This window comes from Triticum aestivum, chromosome 6D (assembly GCF_018294505.1).
Source record: "Triticum aestivum cultivar Chinese Spring chromosome 6D, IWGSC CS RefSeq v2.1, whole genome shotgun sequence".
Classification (NCBI taxonomy): Eukaryota; Viridiplantae; Streptophyta; class Magnoliopsida; order Poales; family Poaceae; genus Triticum; species Triticum aestivum.
This window is the reverse complement of record NC_057811.1, coordinates 89,888,606-89,908,415: the sequence shown is the minus strand read 5'-3', so window position 1 is coordinate 89,908,415 and position 19,810 is coordinate 89,888,606. Positions and strand designations below refer to the sequence as shown.

The 19,810-nt window shown below is 46.1% G+C and overlaps 3 protein-coding genes across 3 annotated transcripts; 2 read left to right on the top strand and 1 right to left on the bottom strand.

Moving 5' to 3' along the window:
- The first annotated feature begins 2,721 nt into the window (after nucleotides 1–2,721).
- LOC123142473 (uncharacterized) lies at nucleotides 2,722–4,204 on the top strand. Its single transcript, XM_044561372.1, has 2 exons — nucleotides 2,722–3,811; nucleotides 3,953–4,204. The coding sequence occupies exons 1-2, from the start codon at nucleotides 2,939–2,941 to the stop codon at nucleotides 4,202–4,204; spliced, it is 1,125 nt and encodes a 374-aa protein (XP_044417307.1). The 5' UTR covers nucleotides 2,722–2,938.
- A 2,981-nt stretch (nucleotides 4,205–7,185) lies between these two features.
- Nucleotides 7,186–8,363, top strand: LOC123143771 (glycine-rich cell wall structural protein). The gene has a single exon (XM_044562756.1). It carries the CDS (start codon nucleotides 7,350–7,352, stop codon nucleotides 8,004–8,006), a length of 657 nt encoding a protein of 218 aa, XP_044418691.1. The 5' UTR covers nucleotides 7,186–7,349; the 3' UTR covers nucleotides 8,007–8,363.
- Nucleotides 8,364–9,385: 1,022 nt separating this feature from the next.
- LOC123143770 (dolichol kinase EVAN) lies at nucleotides 9,386–13,735 on the bottom strand. The gene is made up of 14 exons (XM_044562755.1): nucleotides 13,366–13,735; nucleotides 12,565–12,677; nucleotides 12,218–12,406; nucleotides 11,994–12,098; nucleotides 11,609–11,679; nucleotides 11,453–11,527; nucleotides 11,155–11,381; nucleotides 10,810–10,999; nucleotides 10,663–10,728; nucleotides 10,457–10,545; nucleotides 10,265–10,379; nucleotides 10,073–10,124; nucleotides 9,893–9,993; nucleotides 9,386–9,786 (listed from the first exon to the last, which is right to left on the bottom strand). Exons 1-14 carry the CDS (start codon nucleotides 13,557–13,559, stop codon nucleotides 9,673–9,675), a joined length of 1,701 nt encoding a protein of 566 aa, XP_044418690.1. The 5' UTR covers nucleotides 13,560–13,735; the 3' UTR covers nucleotides 9,386–9,672.
- Between the last annotated feature and the right edge of the window lie 6,075 nt (nucleotides 13,736–19,810).

Genomic DNA, 19,810 nt, shown 5'->3' with positions numbered 1-19,810 from the left:
ACTTTCATCTCCATTGTTATTGTTTGAACTTAGGCATCACATGGAAGAAATCCAACAACCTATGAGCTTTTGAAGCAAACGATTTGGAGGAACAAGTTTGGAGAAAACAAGTTTCAAGTGAAGCTGATGCTGTCAGTTTTTACCTCTGTTGTTTTGTTGTGCCACACCCATGTGGTGGAGATATGAGGTCATAGGGGTACATCAACAAAAGCTACATCAAATTATCTTTCCAATGCAAGAAACCTCACATCATTTAGAGTTGTGAGTCAAAAGTTCTAGCCAATCTCGTGGAAGGTGTCCAGGCTGTCAAGACTTCGTGAATTTCTGAGGAGCTCTCCAACAACTCCCAAAGTTGACCGCTTATTCCCCCAAGGAAGCCATGCAAACCTGCTTACTTTTGAAACCATTTTCACACCTAGCTAAGGGGGGTTGTCCCTGCTATAAAACCCCATCTCCCCCATCCTCTTAGAAACCTTTTGTCACACCATTCAGCTACAAGCTTATGCAGCAAGACTGCTAGAGAGATCCAAGAGATCCTTGCTACCTTTGCTCTTGTGAGTTCATCCGGTTTCGCTAGAAGGAGCCTCTGGTTCCCCCTAATTCGTGTTCTACGGTTCTGGCCATTTTGTGTGGGTTAGTCCCGGTTTGTGGTTCTGCGATTGTTCGGACAGCGGGTTGGAGTTCTTGTAGCTTCGGTCAGCCATCCCCAACGTACGGGTTGCATCCAACCTTGACAGGTATAAAGCTAGTTATCCCATCTGCTTGTAGCTAGTTATCCCTCCCGATTCGATCCTACGAAGTGAAGATCAGTCCACCCTCGGGCGTGAACTCGTTCATCGGGTTCCCACCTATCAAAGGAGGTGCTTTACCATCAGTCAGACTGGCAAACAATGGTGATCGATGCAGGACATTGATGTCATTGTGAGACCCGGGCATACCAAATAGTGTGCCAAATCCAAAGATTATGTGATGCAACTGCTTCAAGAATGATGACGCTTCTTAACATGACCCTGATATTGCCCTTGTAAAGCTTTTGCGCAGTTCATAGTTTCAATGCATGCAGTCAAGAGATCCGAGCAAACCTGACCACCCTCTTGCTTCAGACATTGCCAAGATCCTCTCGATGTTTGCGACAATTGGTTCTCTCAGATACTGAGGTCCAAATACCAAGACCATGGTAGTAGCAAATATTATTATGGCATCTCCGCATGTGCTTTCAGACATTCGCAGGTATTCGTCCCATGAATCAGCAGTCGTGCCATATGCAAGCATCCATAGTGTGGTCGTGCACTTCTGGTAACCAGAGAACCCAATCCTTCCCACGGCATTCTTCTTCAAGATGAGGTAGTCATCAAAGGACCGTATGCCATGGTAGAGATGATCGAAGACATTTTATTCGCATCCGGAAGCGGCGGCGAAAATTGTCAGGGAATAGGTTATGTGAGGCAAAGAAGTCGTTCATCAGTGTCAAATGGCCGCAAGCCCTGTTACGGTTGAGCATTCGATGACCCTTGATCGATCCTTGAAACCGAGAACATGCTCTTTCGCACACTCGGTGTCTGCAAGGAACGCCTGCATTATCGTTGTCTCGTCCGTGTAGCCCTCCCTATCGGACGAGCCATCGAACGACTCAACAAAGTGCATGTATATGTACTTCATACCTAATCCATTGCTTCATAAAAAAGGAACAAAAATAGCATGGGCATTTAACTGAATACTTGTCAGGCATGGTGAGTATTGTAGGGGCGGATGGTACCTATGTGGCGGACGAAGGAGAGGCGTGGAACCGCGGCGGAGGACAAGCGAGGTGGAGCCCTCGTGAAGCGATGGAGGTGACGGAGTTGTCGTGTTCCAGCAAGGGTGTGTCGGAGCGGCCGGGGTCGTGGAGCGGCGACGAAGGCAAGAGAGAAACCGGATGCAGAAAACAATGGAAGAATGGAGGCGCAGTGTCAGTGAGGGGTTTCGAAGGGGTTTTGGGTGGGCCGGGGGTGTCAGAGTCCTACATGGCTGATGTCCGGACTCCCGCAAAGCCCCTAAGTTTGTTCAAGTTTGCGGAAAAAGCGTGTTTGGACAAGTCGACGGACCAATACATGTCCGCGTTAGATGGCTATAAGGGCATCCGCACCACGCGGTCCGGACGGTTGCCGATGGTTAAGTGTCCGCTTTAGAGACGCCCTAAGGCGGAAATCAAGTGAAACTGTTTTTCATTAGGGTCTGTCTAGGACACATATAGATGTGACATAGTTATGTCATATCTAATCTGATGTCCACTCTGTTTGTGGTCTATTTTTTTATCCTAGTTTTTTTTATTCCTTATTGCTACATTACATATTTGTGGGAGCTTAGATGTGACATCCTTAAAAAACATCTAGATGTGAATTAGACAAACTGTTTTCGATATATGGTAGTAGAAAAAAGGGCAGCACACAACAAGAATAGAAAATATGGCCACCTTCATCACAATACCATGGATGTGACTTCATTCTGTTCGAGAACTCCCCAAACCACGTCCGCCCTTGGCGGTAGATGAAGGAATTTCAAGTTCGTTCTGTGCTCGGATCGGAACAAGCAAGGAACAGGTGCCCATCTCGTTCTGTAATCGGATTCCAAGAAGAAAGAGTCCAATTTTGATTTGTATTGGAAACATCAGTAATTATCCGTCGATTTACGTGTAAATTGTACACCAGCCTGAATCGTATCCGAAGGAGCCTATAACAAGCGCTCAGCCCGGTTGTCCACGATCGTCGCACATCGAAGGAGCCTCATTACAAGAATATTTTTTGCCCACATCTTGTTTGAAGATGTAAGTTGCCTCGATCACCATGAAGCTCAGTAGAGGTCGCCGCCGCAGCCGTGATGTAAGTCGTTCTCTTTTTTTTTGGCTTTATTATTACTGTTACTCCCTCCGTTTGGAATGCACTGAAATGACTGTATCTAGATGGAAACCCAGTCAAAGGCAGCAGCTGCTAACCGGGAGGACAGGCTAAGCGAGCTGCCCAACGACGTGCTTCTCAACATCCTCGAGAGGGTGGGCACGCTCGACGCCCTAAGAACCTGCATCCTGTCGAAGCAAATGCAGAAGCTGCCCGCCATGCTCTCGCAGATCATAATCGATCTCAGCAATCGCGATTTGATCCAAATGGACGGCGTCGTCGCCGACGTGACCAAAAAGATCCTCAGCGCGAGGCCTCCACAGATCACCGTCCGCAAGCTGAAGCTCAAGTTCTTCCTGGTTCCCGCCCGCTGCCGCGCCATCGGCAGATCCGTCGGCCTCGCCATGGCGACCGAGAAATTCGACGCGGCGGAGTTTGAAATCATGACGCCGAGGGACACCAACCATTGCACCGACGCCCATCGCCTGCTCTTCGCCAAGCAGTTCAACGATTTTGTCTGCGATTGTCCGGACGCATTTGCTGGTCTCACGCAGCTGCATCTGCGGAACATGAGGTTCGGTGAATCGGACAAACCCAGCATCCTCCGCCATTGCAGGCGGCTGGAGTCCCTGTCTTTCCGCGAGTGCGACGCGGGGTTCCGCTCGGTGCTCCGTGTGGAACACGCTCGGCTCGTCGAGTTTGCTATCACCTACGGGGAATTTAAAACGGTGGTGCTTGACTGTCTGCCAAAGCTCCAGCGGATGAGCTACAGGAATTGGCCCTGTGATGAGAACCCCTTGGTTCTTGGTTTTGTGCCTCAGCTTTCGAAGCTTAGCCTTGCTAATGCAAACATTTCGGGCAAGACCCTCAACCTAAGCCAGCTGCTTGCGAATGCCCCCACTGTAAGCGATTTGTACCTGGAGTTTCGCAGTGAAAAGGTACTCACTCGCTCTAATCATCTCCGTCCCATTCTCATTTAACTGTATGATGTTTTTATCTCAGTGTAGTAACTTATGCATCACTTGATGATGATGCAATTTATGCACGCGTTATTACTTACTTTGTTTTATCTATCGCAGATTTGGGTTCAACCAGAATGCTCAAAAGTGCTTGCTCCCGTGCTTGCCGAACTTCGGTTTGTGAATCTGGATCATCTTCCTGAAGACTGTGATATCTCTTGGACGATGTTCCTTCTTGAATCTGCACCATACTTAGAGGAGCTTTGCATCACGGTATGGGATCATAAGTGCCGGTCGGAGTCGCAAAAGAGTTTCTCCAAGAAAATGGATGTGAAGTGGGGGCCATCCGATCCTCAGCAAGTGGGTCTATAAATTACTCACTGAGAATGGAGTATGGCAGGAAATCATTCGCAACAAGTATGTGGGATCCAATGCCATTTCTCAAATTCATTGGAAACCTGGGGATTCACATTTTTGGAGTGGTGTCATGAAGGCCAAGGAATTCTTTTTCCAATTTGGGACCTTCTTGGTTAGGGACGGTGCTCAGGTTCGTTTCTGGGAAGATACCTGGCTAGGGAACACTCCCCTAATGGTGCAATATCCGAGCTTGTACCGGATCGTCCGACATAAATTTGTCACGATCAAACAAGTATTAGGACAGGAAAACCCCGATATTTCTTTCCGTAGGGATCTTTTGGGCACTCGTCTGACAGCATGGAATGAATTACTCACTCGCCTGGAGGACATTCAACTGTCAGATGATCCGGACACTTTTCGATGGAACTTGCATCAGAATGGCAAATTTTCGGTCAAATCCATGTATGATGCAATGGTTCATTGTGATGTTCCTGTAGATAACAGGAAATTATGGAAGCTAAAAATTCCCCTAAGAGTGAAGATTTTCCTCTGGTTTCTTAACAAAGGAGTCATCCTAACTAGAGATAATCTGGCACGACGAAACTGGCATGGCTCCAAGACATGTGTCTTTTGCCAACATGACGAGTCTATCAAACACCTATTTTTTGAGTGCAAGTTCGCTCGGGCAGTTTGGGCTACGGTCCAAGTAGCTTCGAATTTATATCCACCACGTAGTGCACGGAATATGTTCGGCAACTGGTTACGGGGTATAGATAAACAATTTTCTGCACATATTCTTGTGGGAGCGGCGGCCTTATGCTGGGCAATGTGGCTTACCAGGAATGATGTGGTTTTTAACAATAAATGTGTCTCATCTCCTATGCAGGTTATTCATGTTTGTACACGATGGCTCCGTACTTGGTCTATCCTGCAGAAGCCGGAAGACAGGGACATTTTTATGATGGCGTCTACACGGCTGGAGCGTACGGCCAGGGAGGTTTTCTACCCCCATGGATGGCGGTGTGATTTACGGATAGGATTTACCGCTCCTTAGGCTGGACACGATTTATTGCTTGGCATTGTATCAAATTATTTTATTTTTAGGGTGCTCTGGATTTTTTGGCTGTGTGCATCTAGCTATGCAGAGGCCGGGCTTTCTTTTGACATGATTGTATCATCTCGATATATCTATTCAATGAAATGTCCTTTATCGAAAAAAATCCGATCCTCATTTTAGGCACAAGAATCTGGGGAGGCTAATTATCCACGGCTTCCAGTCCGACGGCAATTTCACAGGATACGTTAGGCGTGTCATTCAAGCTGCAGTGAACATCAGGGAGGTGTCCCTGCATGATAGGAAGGTGTGTCAATGGTGTGTCGAAAAGTTTCCTCATTTGAGGTTTCGTCCTTCGAGTTATCCACGGACCAGAGAGGATGCAGATTTGTTGAGGAAGAAGATGACAGCAGAGACGGCGACCGCTTCTCCTGATATTCACTTTTGCTCGTAAGGTCGGGTTGAAGATGAATCTTGATGTGGTTGGAAGGACTCGTCTTTCTCGAAGACCCAATTGGTTGCTACTACGTCAGTGCTATTGCTTTTCCGCAAAAATGTGTCTGGGCTACCAATTTGTTGGAACAACTCATTTAGTTATTTTCGACAATGAGACCGATAAAGTAAGCACGTCTGTGTTGTGGTCGTGCAGCAACTGCTTATGTTTAAAACAACTAATATTCAGAACGTATGATGCTCTGTTATTTTTTCTATTCTGTATTTTTGAGAGCCAAGGCACTCGCTATTTTTCATAGACGCGCAAACGCAAACTTCGCTGGAAGAGGAAAATGCACAAAGAAATCTTTAAGCCGGCATTCCCTGCTTAGCACAATAGCACTGCCTTTATTTTTGCGGAAAATAGTACTGCCCTTTCAGGCAGAAGATTCTTGCAGGCGGTGACACACCTGCAAAGCAGCTTGAACGGATATGTAAATCTAGTACTACCTCTATAAAGAAATATAAGAGCGTTTATAGATCACTAAAATAATGATTTAAATGCTCTTATATTTCTGTACAGAGGGACTAACATGAAAACAAGCCGCAAAGGTCATGTGAAACTACGCAATCATGAACCGTCAAAGTACGTGTGAACGGTTGTGTCCATGTTTTCTAAAGACCAAAGCAACATATTCCTTTGCCCGAGAATGACCGGTAATGAAATTGCTCGGTAAACACGCCCAACTGTGATTATTTTTGTACTGATCTACAATTCGAGATTTTGTGTGTAAATATTCAGCGCTGGCGCCACTTGTCTGGTCACATTTTGATCCTTTATGCGCCATTTCAATTTTTATCTCCATTATTATAAGTCGATTTGTCTGGTCTTTGATATCTTTCACGTTACTCAAACAAATATGAAGGACATGCATATTGGCATACCCAAAGAACCGAGTGGTCAACTTTATATACTCACTATCTTCCACAATGTAGTGTGTATAGATTTTTTGAGAAGTCAAACTTCATAAACTTAGACCATGTTTATATACACTTGCATCTACAATACTAAGTATATATCATTGATTGCAATATTGTGTTGGTAGCTTACCAAGCTGGCCACTTGGTATACTAAGTATATATCATTAGGTATATTATGAGACATACTTTTATGTTTATTAGGTATTGTTAGATGCGGATACTTTCCTTTATAAACTTGGTCAAAGTTTACGAAGCTTGACTTTTAGAAAAATCTACGTGCACCATATTATGGAACGGAGGGAGCAAATATCTTACCTGATGACAACAATTTATAAAAATTCTTACCCTTCATTCGAGCCAAAAAAATATCTCAAACCTAGCTAAATATATAGCCAGAGATCGAAGTTCAAATCCCACAGATGATCATGTGGCTTAAGCTTGTTTTTGTTTTCTGGTAGCACAAGCATGTACACGTGAAAATTCTCTTGGCCAATTGGCAATTGCTATACAGCTCACCAGGATCATATCACCTTTACTTTGTGGCTACTTTTTTTAGGGGATACTTTGTGGCTACTTATTCCAGTATGGAGACATCGGCTTTATTTGTTCTATAAAAATCCACGCACTTGCGCACAACAGGGTCATCAGCACACCTACACAAGCAACTGCGCCGTTCATCCTTGCAGTTCCTCCATGGCCGCTCCCACCGCCTGCCGCCGTCTGTCCATCCCAGCTCTAGTGCTGCTGTGCGTTTCACTTCTCCAGCTTGCCCAAGCAAGGCTCCTACCAGAGGACAAAAACGCACTTGATGACAGCAAGTCGTTCTCCATCAAAGGTGGCGGCGGGGAGGGTGGTGGCCGGGGCTTCGGTGTGAGCGTAGGCCGTGGCGGGCACGACGTGTCCATCGCTGTTGGCGGTGGGCTTGGAGGCGGAGCTGGCACTACCCGTGGTGGCGGTGCGAGTGCCGGCGGTGGCGCGGGTGCGGGGGTTGGCATTGACGTGGGGCGTGGTGGTGTGGATGTGGGGATCGGCGGAGGTGGGGGTGGGGCCGGTAGCTCCGGCGGTGTGCGTGCAAGAGGTGGGGCTGGAGGCGGTGTCGGTGTTCACATCGGGCGTGGTGGGGTGAGTGTGAGCAACGGAGGAGGCGGTGGTGTTGGAGGTGGAAGCGGGGGCAGCAGCGATGGCAGCTCCGGTGGTGGTAGTGGCGTTGGCCGTGCTGGTAATGCGGTGGGCGGTGGCGGAGGGTCTGGTAGCGCAAATGGTTCTGCCGGAAGCGGAGGGGGTAGTGGAGTTGGGTCGGCCAGTGGAGGTGTCGCCGGGGGCTCCGGCAGTGGTGGTGGCCAAGGTTGATTGAGTTTGTTTACTTTAAGACTAAGAAATGAATATAGCACGGGTTAAGTGGAATTGGACACTCCCAATGCTTGTGGGCTTCATAGGCAAAATCTTGTAGTGAAATAGTATAATTAAAAAGAGAGAGAGTGTGGTGAGTTGTATGTTAGTGGAGATACAACTCTTAGTTTGGTTCCCTATGCAGTGTGATCAATACTCTGATCCGATGTGGCCAAGGTCGATCTAGTTTGTTCACTTTAAGACGGAGCAATGGATATAGCATGGAAATTGTTGACGAACTAATATCTCTGAGAGAGATGTTGTATGTGTAAGGTACTATAAGACGCAAGTAATTTGTGATGCTATTATTGTGCTTAATTTGGTGTCAAGGTGAAGATACTGCACAGAAGACCTCACAACACTCCTCGTCGCCCATGGTCTGGTTGAAGTACCAAATGTGTGTGTAACATGGCTATCGCATGCAAAGGTACACGTGGGCCAGTGTGTGCGAAGTGCCAGGCCGAAAGGGCTCTTGTGCGTGCAGACACATCATAAATTCATACATGATATTTGACGACTACAATATCTGATGTTTCTGGACATTATATAAGCTCTGCTCACGTTAGAAATCATAACCCTCTTACACTCTCGCACACCCCTCTCGACGAGACAATTACTCTCTTTCTCTCTCTAAACATGATGGTGTGGTGTGAGTGGAGCCAACATCTCCTCATCCAGCTTGTTGAGCTCACCCCGAGGAGGAAAATGTCAAGTGACACATGAAAGAGCACAGGAGGAGGGTGTGGCGCAGCGCAAGGTCTCGACATAGGAGGACATGGGACCAGCGCATAGTGCGAGTCGTGGGCAGCGCACCGGTCTCACATCTGCCATCTGAGCAGAGGCGTCGATGACAAAGAAGCAAGGATAAAGATGGTCGCAACCAACATGACCCCAAGCCACCTCCTAGGCTTCACCGAGATACGACCCATGTGCAGCACTGACCATCGAGCCGTTGATTGCCATATTAAATTTTGCTATATCTTAAGTAGTTAAATTCACCTGATGCTATTTAAAATTTGACATGGTTAGTAGTTAAATTCATCTAATGTCATTTTAAAATGATTTTATACTATTGTTTTGCAAGTAATTTTGCTATGGAGCGGCCAAATGCAATAATGCCACTGTTAAAATGACTTATATGCTACTGTTCTAATTTATTAAGTAACTTGTATTATAGTTGTTTTATGGCTAATAATTAATAATTGACCTTATGCTATAGTTGCTAAAATAAACTTATGCTACTGTTTTGCTATTGTTCCTACCTTCTTGGACCATAATATCCAATCGTCCTAATTCATACAACTCACATTTTGATGCAACCAACAGAAGACCAAAAGAACTAATGGAATGGAACCACTTCAAGATAAGCTGTTACAAACTTACAATTATAGCAGAGAGCTTCATCTGTACCAAAGATGTTCTCTACTGAAGTACTCCGTATTCACTAATTCTATTTTTATATTCTTATACCTAAGCCTACACTTTCAATCAGAGGTGGTATAAAGGAGCACCAAGGAGGCAAAGAGACCAAATACCTGTAGCTATTGCCTTGCTGTGCTATATATATTAGCAGTAACCAAAAAGAGGACCTCAAGGTCAGTTGGATGTACAACAGGTTGCTCTTCATTTACAGACATAGAAGGCTATAGAACACAAGGGGTATGAAAGCGTTATCCAGCTGTGTCGTATATGCTTCCAATAATAAGCTCAACGTCACAGCTACCGAAAGTGACAACCAGTGCTGTGTCAACGTATGAAAAACGGTCAGTGGCAGTTTATTCGAGCTGTGTTGCATGTTCTAGCATAAAGCTTCGGTCGGTTCGGTGCAAGAAATTAAGGGATCGAACCTGTGAAAGAATGTATCCACTTGAAGCTAAGAGTGTCACCAAGATTGAGCAGGCTGCCAGTACAGAAGTTATGCCTGCTGCCGTGCCTTCAATTGTTTTCTCTAACATATCAGGAAAACACACATAAGTGTTCAGCGGACAAGTGCAGAAGGACCAAGGAATAAAGAAAACCGAACTCACTTCCTGTCTTGCTCCATCTTAGGACACCATACTTGTACCCTATCATTGATGCCTGGGTACAAATCAGAGAATACATCAGATATAACACAGTACAACAAGGATTGTTTTTCCTGGGACACACACCTAAGTGCACGTCATTTTGTATTAGAAGAAGACGTAGAGTAGGGAATATTAACAGGCCACTGGACCTACCATTGTATCACCTATCCCTAAGCTGAGAATTCCAGCAAAAGGGGCTAGGGGTCGGTCATTGAATCCAGATGACATCCATTTAGGAAGTGCGCAGCCCAGTAAGAGTGAGAAATGACTGAAAAAAAAAAGACGTTATATCCTACAGTGAAAGATGTAAAATATGGAAAATAAAGACTAGTAAATCACGCTTACCTAATAATTAGAATCTCAGAATCACGATGGTCAGTGAAAGCATTCATGAATTGATGTATGGTGTGCCCAAGAGGGTATACTTCCCAAACCTGAGGAGATAGTTGAACATTTGTGGAGAAATGAGCACAACTTGGCATAATATATACTGTTGAAAGGGAAAAGGGAAGAGAGTGAGCAAGGACATGGGAGAATCAAAACATTCTTACACGAATCATCTCCAGTATTAAGAAAAGAGCAAATGCTGCACCAAATGCCAAGTCCAAGAAAGCAGGCTGGAAAGCATAGACCAAATTTATCACAATAACTTTCGAAATATTCTAGTGGAGTTAGATTAAAAAAGATGTATACATTACTTGAAATATAACGGCAGGAGAGAAAATCAGGACAGCAACAAGATGATAATACTTGCGCAAAAGAATTCTCTCTGTTTTACTTTGCTTTGATATGCTGTAGAACCTTCTAATTGATACACATATGACAAATATCCAGTATGCGCATAAAAGAAGCCGTTCATCTGAATTGGTGAACATGTAGTTAAGAACCCTGTGAAATAATGAGCCATTAAGCAAACAACAAAGTCAGTATCTGTAAATATACAGAAGATTTTCTGAGAAAGAACAGAGTGCACAGTTAAAATATTAATTCCACTAACGATGAGTGGTATGCTCTTCCCATGAAAGCCAAACGGTGATTCTTACCAAACAAACGGATGGACTTCAAGACCTTGAACAAGCCGCGTCCATGACGGCACTAAGAACAATAACACCACCAACAACGAGACATAAAATACAGCAGAACCTGTTCCTTTTTCTGCTCGTTTCTCAATTGCTTGTGTTCGTTGCTTGCCCAATGTTCGACAGTAAACCCAAACTTGGAGAGAACTTTTGTACAGCAAGGGAAGTAGAAAAAGACCAAGCAAAACCCCCTGCCAAAAGAAGTTCGAGATGTAAATGCTATATAGCTCAAGCCAGACCATCAAAATAACAAAAACTCTACCTGAATAACGGTGGCTATCTCGCTTTGAGTTCCAGGTGTGTGTATGAATGCTCCTGATGATGCAGAGACCTCCATCTGCCAGTGCAATTAAAATGATACAAAACGTTAGATTTGCACTTTCTTTATGGCAAACATATAGTTAGGAACAATTCACACCTTTGAAAGAGTACGAGCCAGAATATCACCAAAGTAAACAACGAGACCACTTGATACCAGAAGTCCTTCCCCTGGAATTTACAGAAGAGTGTAAATAAGAAAAAGGTTGCACTTCCAAGTCAAAGCGAAGAGGAGATAGATATACTAATAAATTGCACTACTAAACAAGAACCATACAAAATAGTTGGCCTTACATGCAAAAGATACTAAACAAAGTGGGGGCAATTGCAACCGTTCTTATGTGTGTGTATATTTCTGCATGGGATTTATCTTAATCCATAAGGTATCTAGGAAAATGTATAAATGCCTATTAGGATATGCAATCAGATATAAACAGAAGAATAGAAATAAAGATCTAATTACATCTTAGACTTCAGGTACAAACCAAAAGATGAACATGAAGGGAACTTCTCTAGAATGTGCTTGATCAAGATCACAGCAGCCACACCATGGCAGAGTAGATACCCATTTTTGGTCATCGCTAACAGACCTACAATAAATTCAACACGAATATTTTGTCAAATCCTTGTCATCTTTGGACTTGAATTAGATCCCAAAAAAAAACACAATGTAATTATCGTTGAATGCAGATGAAGTCTTGCATGTTACCTCCATCAGTCTTCAGTAGGAAGAACAGCAAGAATGTCACGAGGTATAAAACTACCATCAATGAACCATATTTCAAAGCTTTAGAAATCTCATTGTTGGCAGACTGACGTAGATGCCAAAGGAAGAAAGCCAGCACACTGGCGCAGCTGATGGATACTGCCCAATACTGCATTTCGAGGTATGCAAATTCTGGCCACATAAACAAAAATATATGTATTTAGTAAAAGGTAAAATGTATGCATCACAAAAAGAAAGGTTCAATGGCACATAAAACAGAGGATAAATGCACTTCACAAGTCCTCTGACTTGTTCAATTGTTGATGAAGATGATAAAATTAGGAGTATACCTTGTGCTCCATTGGGATCTGTCGGTAAGATCCTCGAAAGCTGGATTAACCGTGCAAGCATGACACATGGCAAAGTAGTTGCGCCAAGAAGAATGCCTGATGAAGCACCTGGCCTGGAGGATATATGACTATATACATCAGACACCAAGCACTAGGTTCAATTTTATTTTTTGTAGCTTGCCACAAAAGACGCGATATAGAATTAAGTAGCCACATAACTCAAATAGGATGTACAGTAGAGGTATGCAATTGGGGTTGCTCATCATAGGACCTAAAATAAATCTCAACAGACCCCCTGAACCTGTACATTCTACTCGGGGATAGTAGCTAAAATGCAATTGGGGTTGCGCATCATAGGACCTAAAATGAATCTCAACAGCCCCCCTGAACTTGTGCATTCTACTTGACGGTGGTCGCTACACCATGAATAAGTCGCATTTCTACTGCGTATGTTAAATAACAATTCGAACAAGGATTAAGCGGTAATTGCCATCTGAGCCCAGGATTAAGCTCCTATTTGCATCCCCCGCTCATCTGCTATTGCCCTAACTACACCGCCAATAATCCCCAATTTTGTCGGCAACCCAATGAAATGAGGCGGTCTTGACCATTTCGTGCTAGAGATTTTTGCGAGAGAACCTCGCTTCCGTGGAGCTCATCTAAACGCACGCATTTATCTGGTGGGGAACCGAACGAGGCCAAATTTACGCTCTGGGAAATCCGCCTGGGTGGCCGAATCGCGATGATTTTGTTTAACCCCGTGGGATGCGGTGGGGACGAGGCAAGGGAGAGCGACCGCACCTTGTCCTGAACCGGCGGAGCGGGGAGGAAGGGGCCGCGGCGGAGCGGTCCACCGCGAGCTCGACGGCGAGGGCGGCTCCCGCAAGGAGCGCGAGCGGGGCCGCGAGGCGGGCCGGGGCGGCGAGCGCGACGCGCGCGGCGAAGAGGAAGACGACGAGGCGCTCCCCCGTGAGCAGCGCCGAGGAGGACGCCATGGGCGGTGCCGGCGAGCCCGATCCGGGCGGGGAAGGAGGGAGGGAGGGAAGTGGCGTCGGAGACACGGCGCGAACCGGCCGGACGTGAGGTGGGCTCGCGTGCGGGCCAGCACCCAGCAGTTGGTTCAGGGTTGCTCTCCCGCGCCGCGTGCGCGTGGTTTCTCGGTAGCTTGGTCTGGCTGGGACGCTTGGTTTTGGGTGGTGCGGTGGGTGACTGACCACACGACTAGGTTGAAAAAAAGAAAAGGTTCGGTTTGGTCTCGGTCAGAATTGGCGGTCGGCGACACCAGGTCACCACGGCCGCTCGCTTCTTCCCACCACAATGACATGCCGGTCAAGCATGACATATCGGCATTTGCATCGCTCAATCTCGTGAAATTGCCGGTGGTGGCACTGCATGGGCTAAACATGTTCCGCAACTTCGCCGGCAAGTCCGGTCCGAGGTTGCGGAGCGAGAGCGAGCGTCGTAGTCAAATACGTGAAAGTAAATGACACAGAGAAGTATGGAGGAGACCAGCTTTATTAATCAATTATCAGGGGTTACAATGATTGCTCCTCGTCCCTTTATATAGGGGTACACTGTCAAGAGATAAGAAATCACTTAACGTAAAATGTGGAACTGGGAGGGGCTATCCCGAGCGCTTCATGCGCTAGCCGCCGCCACCCTCGTGGTGGGCCGGTTTCCCAACACTCCCCCTTGGGTAATTATCCGTATATCCATGCCTCAAAACTTCGAAAAATCTAGTGGGAAAAAATATGAAGAAAGAGCACACAGTATACGTTGTTGTATTGCACGAATTGCCTCGTCAAAAACCTCGTGTGAGAAATATCAGGAAAACTCACTCAAGGAAAAAAGAGTACAATCCACTCAACCATCAAGTTGAGTACTCGATCATCAGGATCGAGATTTTAACGACGAATTTGTGAAGTTTCTCCCCCTGAACCTTGCATCTCTCTAAGTCTTATCATACCGATTCCACGCACACACCTCTCTAAGGTTGATGCCGGTAATGATTTAGTGAACATATCAGCAAGATTGTCACAGGACTTAGTATGCAAAACTCTCACCTCGTTCAACTGTTGCAGCTCATGTGCATAGAAGAACTTGGGACTAATATGCTTTGTGAGGTTACTCTTCACATAACCCATCTGAACTTGTGCAACACAAGCAGCATTATCTTCATAGATAATGGTAGGGGTTTGTACGGTGTTCAGCCCACATGTCTGCTGAATGTGGCCGATCATCCGCCGAAGCGATACACACTCCTTTGACGCTTCGAATAGTGCCATGATTTCCGAGTGGTTCGTGGAAGTCGACACAAGTGTTTGCTTGGACGATTTCCAGGAAAACACAGTTCCACCACAAAGGAAAACATATCCAGTCTGCGATTTGCAATCATGCGGGTCCGATAGGTACCCAGCATCGGCATAGCCTATAATAGATAGGTCTTGATTTCTTTTATAAAACAGGCCAAGATCTTTGGTCCCTTGCAGGTAACAGAAGACGTCCTTGACACCTTTCCAGTGCCTCTTGGTATGTTTAGAACTGTACCGAGCAAGCAAACTGACGGCGAACGCAATGTCTGGCCGTGTACAATTTGCGAGGTACATGAGTGCTCCAACTGCACTCAGGTAAGGAACCTCTGGTCCCAGAGTTTCCTCCCCCTCTTCCTTTGGCCTGAACGGGTCCTTGTCTGGCTGTAAAGATCTTCCGACCATCGGGGTCTTAGAAGGATATGACTTGTCAAATCCAAATCTCTCCAACACCTTCTGGGTGTAGGCCGACTGGTGCACTAGAATCCCATCAGGGGAATGTTCAAGTTGCAGACCTAGACAGAACTTGGTTTTACCCAAATCCTTCATCTCGAATTCCAACATCAGGTAGGAACTCGCTTCCTCAATATCCTCATGCGTACAGATTATGTTTAAATCGTCCACGTACACCGAGATTATATAGAATCCATCTTGGGATCGCCGTATAAAAACACATGGGCAATCTTTATTGCTTGTGCAGCCCTTCTGATGAAGGAAATCGCTTAGGCGATTATACCACATTCTACCAGACTGTCTGAGTCCGTACAGTGCCTTTTGAAGCTGAACACTGTATAGACTCATGTTTTCTCTATCATGGTTCGGAACAGGGATACCTTCAGGAACCTTCATGTATATTTTCAAATCCAAGTTACCATACAGGTAAGCAGTGACAACATCCATTAGTTTCATTTTCAAGCCCATGTTTACTGCCATCGAGATCAAGTATCTAAAGGTAACTCCATCCATGACTGGGGAATAAGTCTCCTCAAAATCGACACCTGGTCGTTGAGTGAACCCTTGAGCGACGAGCCTTTCTTTGTACCGTACTACCTTATTATTTTCATCTCTATTTCGAACAAAAACCCACCTATGGCCAACAGGGCGAATGTGGGGAGGAGTTCGACAAACTGGTCCGAACACCTTCCTTTTGTTGAGAGATAATAATTCGGCAGTAATTGCGTGCTGCCAATCTTTCCAATCCGAACTTTTCTTGCAATCAGCGAGCGTGTTAGGCTTAGGGTCAAGATCTATGATTGAGGCAATTTTCGTAGCAAAGTAAATGTCGACAATAACCGTTGCTCGGTTCAGGGACTCCCCGTATAAATATAATTTATGGCCATTTCGTCATGGAGCGCATCCGGCGCTAACAGTTGCTCTACCAAATATCCCATTATGGGAGCAAGGTCCTTTAGATTTCCCGCGCCGACGAGTGCGCACACATCTCCGCTGGGTGTTTCCCCTATGGGAAAGTTTAAGTCCGGAATTTCGTGCACTGAATTTTCCGTACTTGTGCGAGGTCTCGACTGGCTCCCCGTTTCACTTTGGGGTACTTTGGCGACAGGCTGTAATAAATCTCTCTTATCCTTTTTCGTCGGGCGTCCCCGAGTACTTGGGATTTGAGAAGCCGGATCTCTCGTCCTTTTAGGCCTTTGGACGGGAGCGGGTATACCATCATTTTTCTTCGGTATTTCAACCCTTTCCGGTGCATTGCGCGCGTACACATGCGATTTTGCCACAGTCTTTAAGTCACTAAAGTGGTCAGGCAGTTGATTTGCTAATGACTGCAAATCTATTATCTTTTGGACTTCTCTCTCAGTCTCAGTAGTGCGCGGGTCATGAGCGTCGATTCCCGTGGCTTGCCACGTGATTTCTCGACTTTTAACATCAAGGGGTTGATTCTCTCCCCCTAAAGTCGGGAAAAAATCCTCGTTAAAAATGCAATCAGCAAAACGAGCCGTGTGACAGTTGTTGGAAATATGCCCTAGAGGCAATAATAAAATGGTCAATATTGTATTTCCTTGTTCATGATAATTGTCTATTGTTCATGCTATAATTGTATTAACTGGAAACCGTAATACATGTGTGAATACATAGACCACAACATGTCCCTAGTGAACCGGATTCGTATAGTAGAGCAGTTATTTGGAATAGCTCCAAGTAGCGCGTAGTAGCTGCATCTACAAGATGACATAGAGATTTTTTAAAGCATACACGGATCTGAAAGGTTCAGACCCGTTGACTAATAACCTCTCTCACAAGCGAGATATGAACAAACCCCATGGGTGTTGGATTCATTACAATCACATAGTGATGTGAACTAGATTATTGACTCTAGTGCAAGTGGGAGACTGTTGGAAATATGCCCTAGAGGCAATAATAAAATGGTCATTATTGTATTTCCTTGTTCATGGTAATTGTCTATTGTTCATGCTATAATTGTATAACTGGAAACCGTAATACATGTGTAAATACATAGACCACAACATGTCCCTAGTGAGCCTCTAGTTAACTAGCTCGTTGATCAATAGATGGTTATGGTTTCCTGACCATGGACATTGGATGTCATTGATAACGGGATCACATCATTAGGAGAATGATGTGATGGACAAGACCCAATCCTAAGCATAGCACAAGATCGTGTAGTTCATTTTGCTAGAGCTTTTCTAATGTCAAGTATCGTTTCCTTAGACCATGAGATTGTCCAACTCCCGAATACCGTAGGAATGCTTTGGGTGTACCAAACGTCACAACATAACTGGGTGGCTATAAAGGTGCACTACAGGTATCTCCGAAAGTGTCTGTTGGGTTGGCACGAATCGAGACTGGGATTTTTCACTCCGTATGACGGAGAGGTATCTCTGGGCCCACTCGGTAATGCATCATCATAATGAGCTCAATGTGACTAAGGAGTTAGTCACGGGATCATGCGTTACGGAACGAGTAAAGAGACTTGCCGGTAACGAGATTGAACGAGGTATTGGGATACCGACGATCGAATATCGGGCAAGTAACATACCGATAGACAAAGGGAATTGTATACGGGATTGATCGAATCCCCGACATCGTGGTTCATCCGATGAGATCATCATGGAACATGTGGGAGCCAATATGGGTATCCAGATCCCGCTATTGGTTATTGGCCGGAGAGATGTCTCGGTCATGTCTGCATGGTTCCCGAACCCGTAGGGTCTACACACTTAAGGTTCGGTGACGCTAGAGTTGTTATGGGAAATAGTATGTGGTTACCGAAGGTTGCTCGGAGTCCCGGATGAGATCCCGGACGTGACAAGGAACTCCGGAATGGTCCGGAGATGAAGATCAATATATTGGACGAAGGGTATTGGAGTCCGGAATTGTTCTGGGAGTACCGGGTGACGACCAGCGTGACCGAAAGGTGTTTCGGAGGCCCCGGCAAGCGTTGGGGGGCCTTATGGGCCAAGGGGAGGGGGCACATCAGCCCACTAAGGGGCTGTGCGCCCCTCCCACCCCATCTCACATAACGTGGAGAGGTGGGGGCGCCTCCCCTAGGGCAGCCACCCCTCCCGACTTGGGGGGCAAGTTTCCTAGGGGTGGGGGGCGCCCAAACCCATCTAGGGTTTCCCCTGTGGCCGCCACCCCTCCCCTAGGGAATCCTAGGGCGCCTCCTCCACCCCCCCTTCCCCCTATATATAGTGAGGGATAGAGAGGGCAGCCGTACCCCTTCCCTGGCGCAGCCCCTCCCTCCTCCAACTCTTCCTTCTCCTCCGTAGAGCTTGGCGAAGCCCTGCAAGAATACCACAAGCTCCACCACCACGCCGTCGTGCTGCCGGAGTCCTCCCTCAACTTCTCCTCTCCCCTTGTTGGATCAAGAAGGAGGAGACGTCCCCGGGCTGTACGTGTGTTGAACGCGGAGGCGCCGTCCGTTCGGCGCTAGATCGGATCTTCCGTGATTTGAATCACCACGAGTACGACTCCATCAACCGCGTTCTTGTAACGCTTCCGCTTAGCAATCTTCAAGGGTATGAAGATGCACTCCCTATCTCTCGTTGCTAGCATCTCCTAGATTGATCTTGGTGACACGTAGGAAAATTTTGAATTATTACTACGTTCCCCAACAACAGTCACCTGTCATGGGGTCCAGATACCTGATTATGGACACAGTCTCATAACCAACGTATATCCCAGACTTACGGTGCGGGCCCATCGCTGATCGCTGAGGTGGTGGTATTGGCACATATACCTGGCAACCGAACCTATGGAGGTGGGAAATTTTCGGTGCCGACCCTTGCGCAAGCTGAACAGGAGAGTGGATGTTGTAGGCCGACGGTCGAAAGTTGATGAGATTGGCCGCATGTAACACTGTGTGGCCCCAACATGTAGTTGGTAAATTACTACCCTGAAGAAGCGGTCGGGCAATGAATTTAATTCTTTTAATCAATGCCTCGGCAAGTCCATTTTGTGTATGAACATGCGGTACCGAGTGCTCAACTTTGATTCCCATTGCCATGCAATAATCATCGAACGCCTTTGAAGTAAATTCTCCGGTGTTGTCCATTCGAATAGACTTTATACGATAATCAGGGAAATTATTCCTCATTTGTATGATCTGAGAGATCAGCTTTGCAAAGGCATGGTTCCGTGTTGACAGCAGGCAAACATTGGACCATTTAGAGGAAGCATCAATGAGCACCATGAAGTAACGAAACGGCCCCGTGAGGGGCTGAATTGGACCGCATATGTCCCCTTGGATACGCTCCAAGAACGTGGGGATTTCATCCCTCACCTTGAGGGGCGATGGCCTAATGACTAACTTCCCCTTAGCGCATGCGGAGCACACGAAATCATCGGGATTCGGGAAGTTATTCACGTTAACATTATGACCATGCGAGTTGTTTATTATATTTCTCATCATCCTAAGTCCGGGGTGGCCTAACCTATCATGCCAGAGGCAGAAGAGT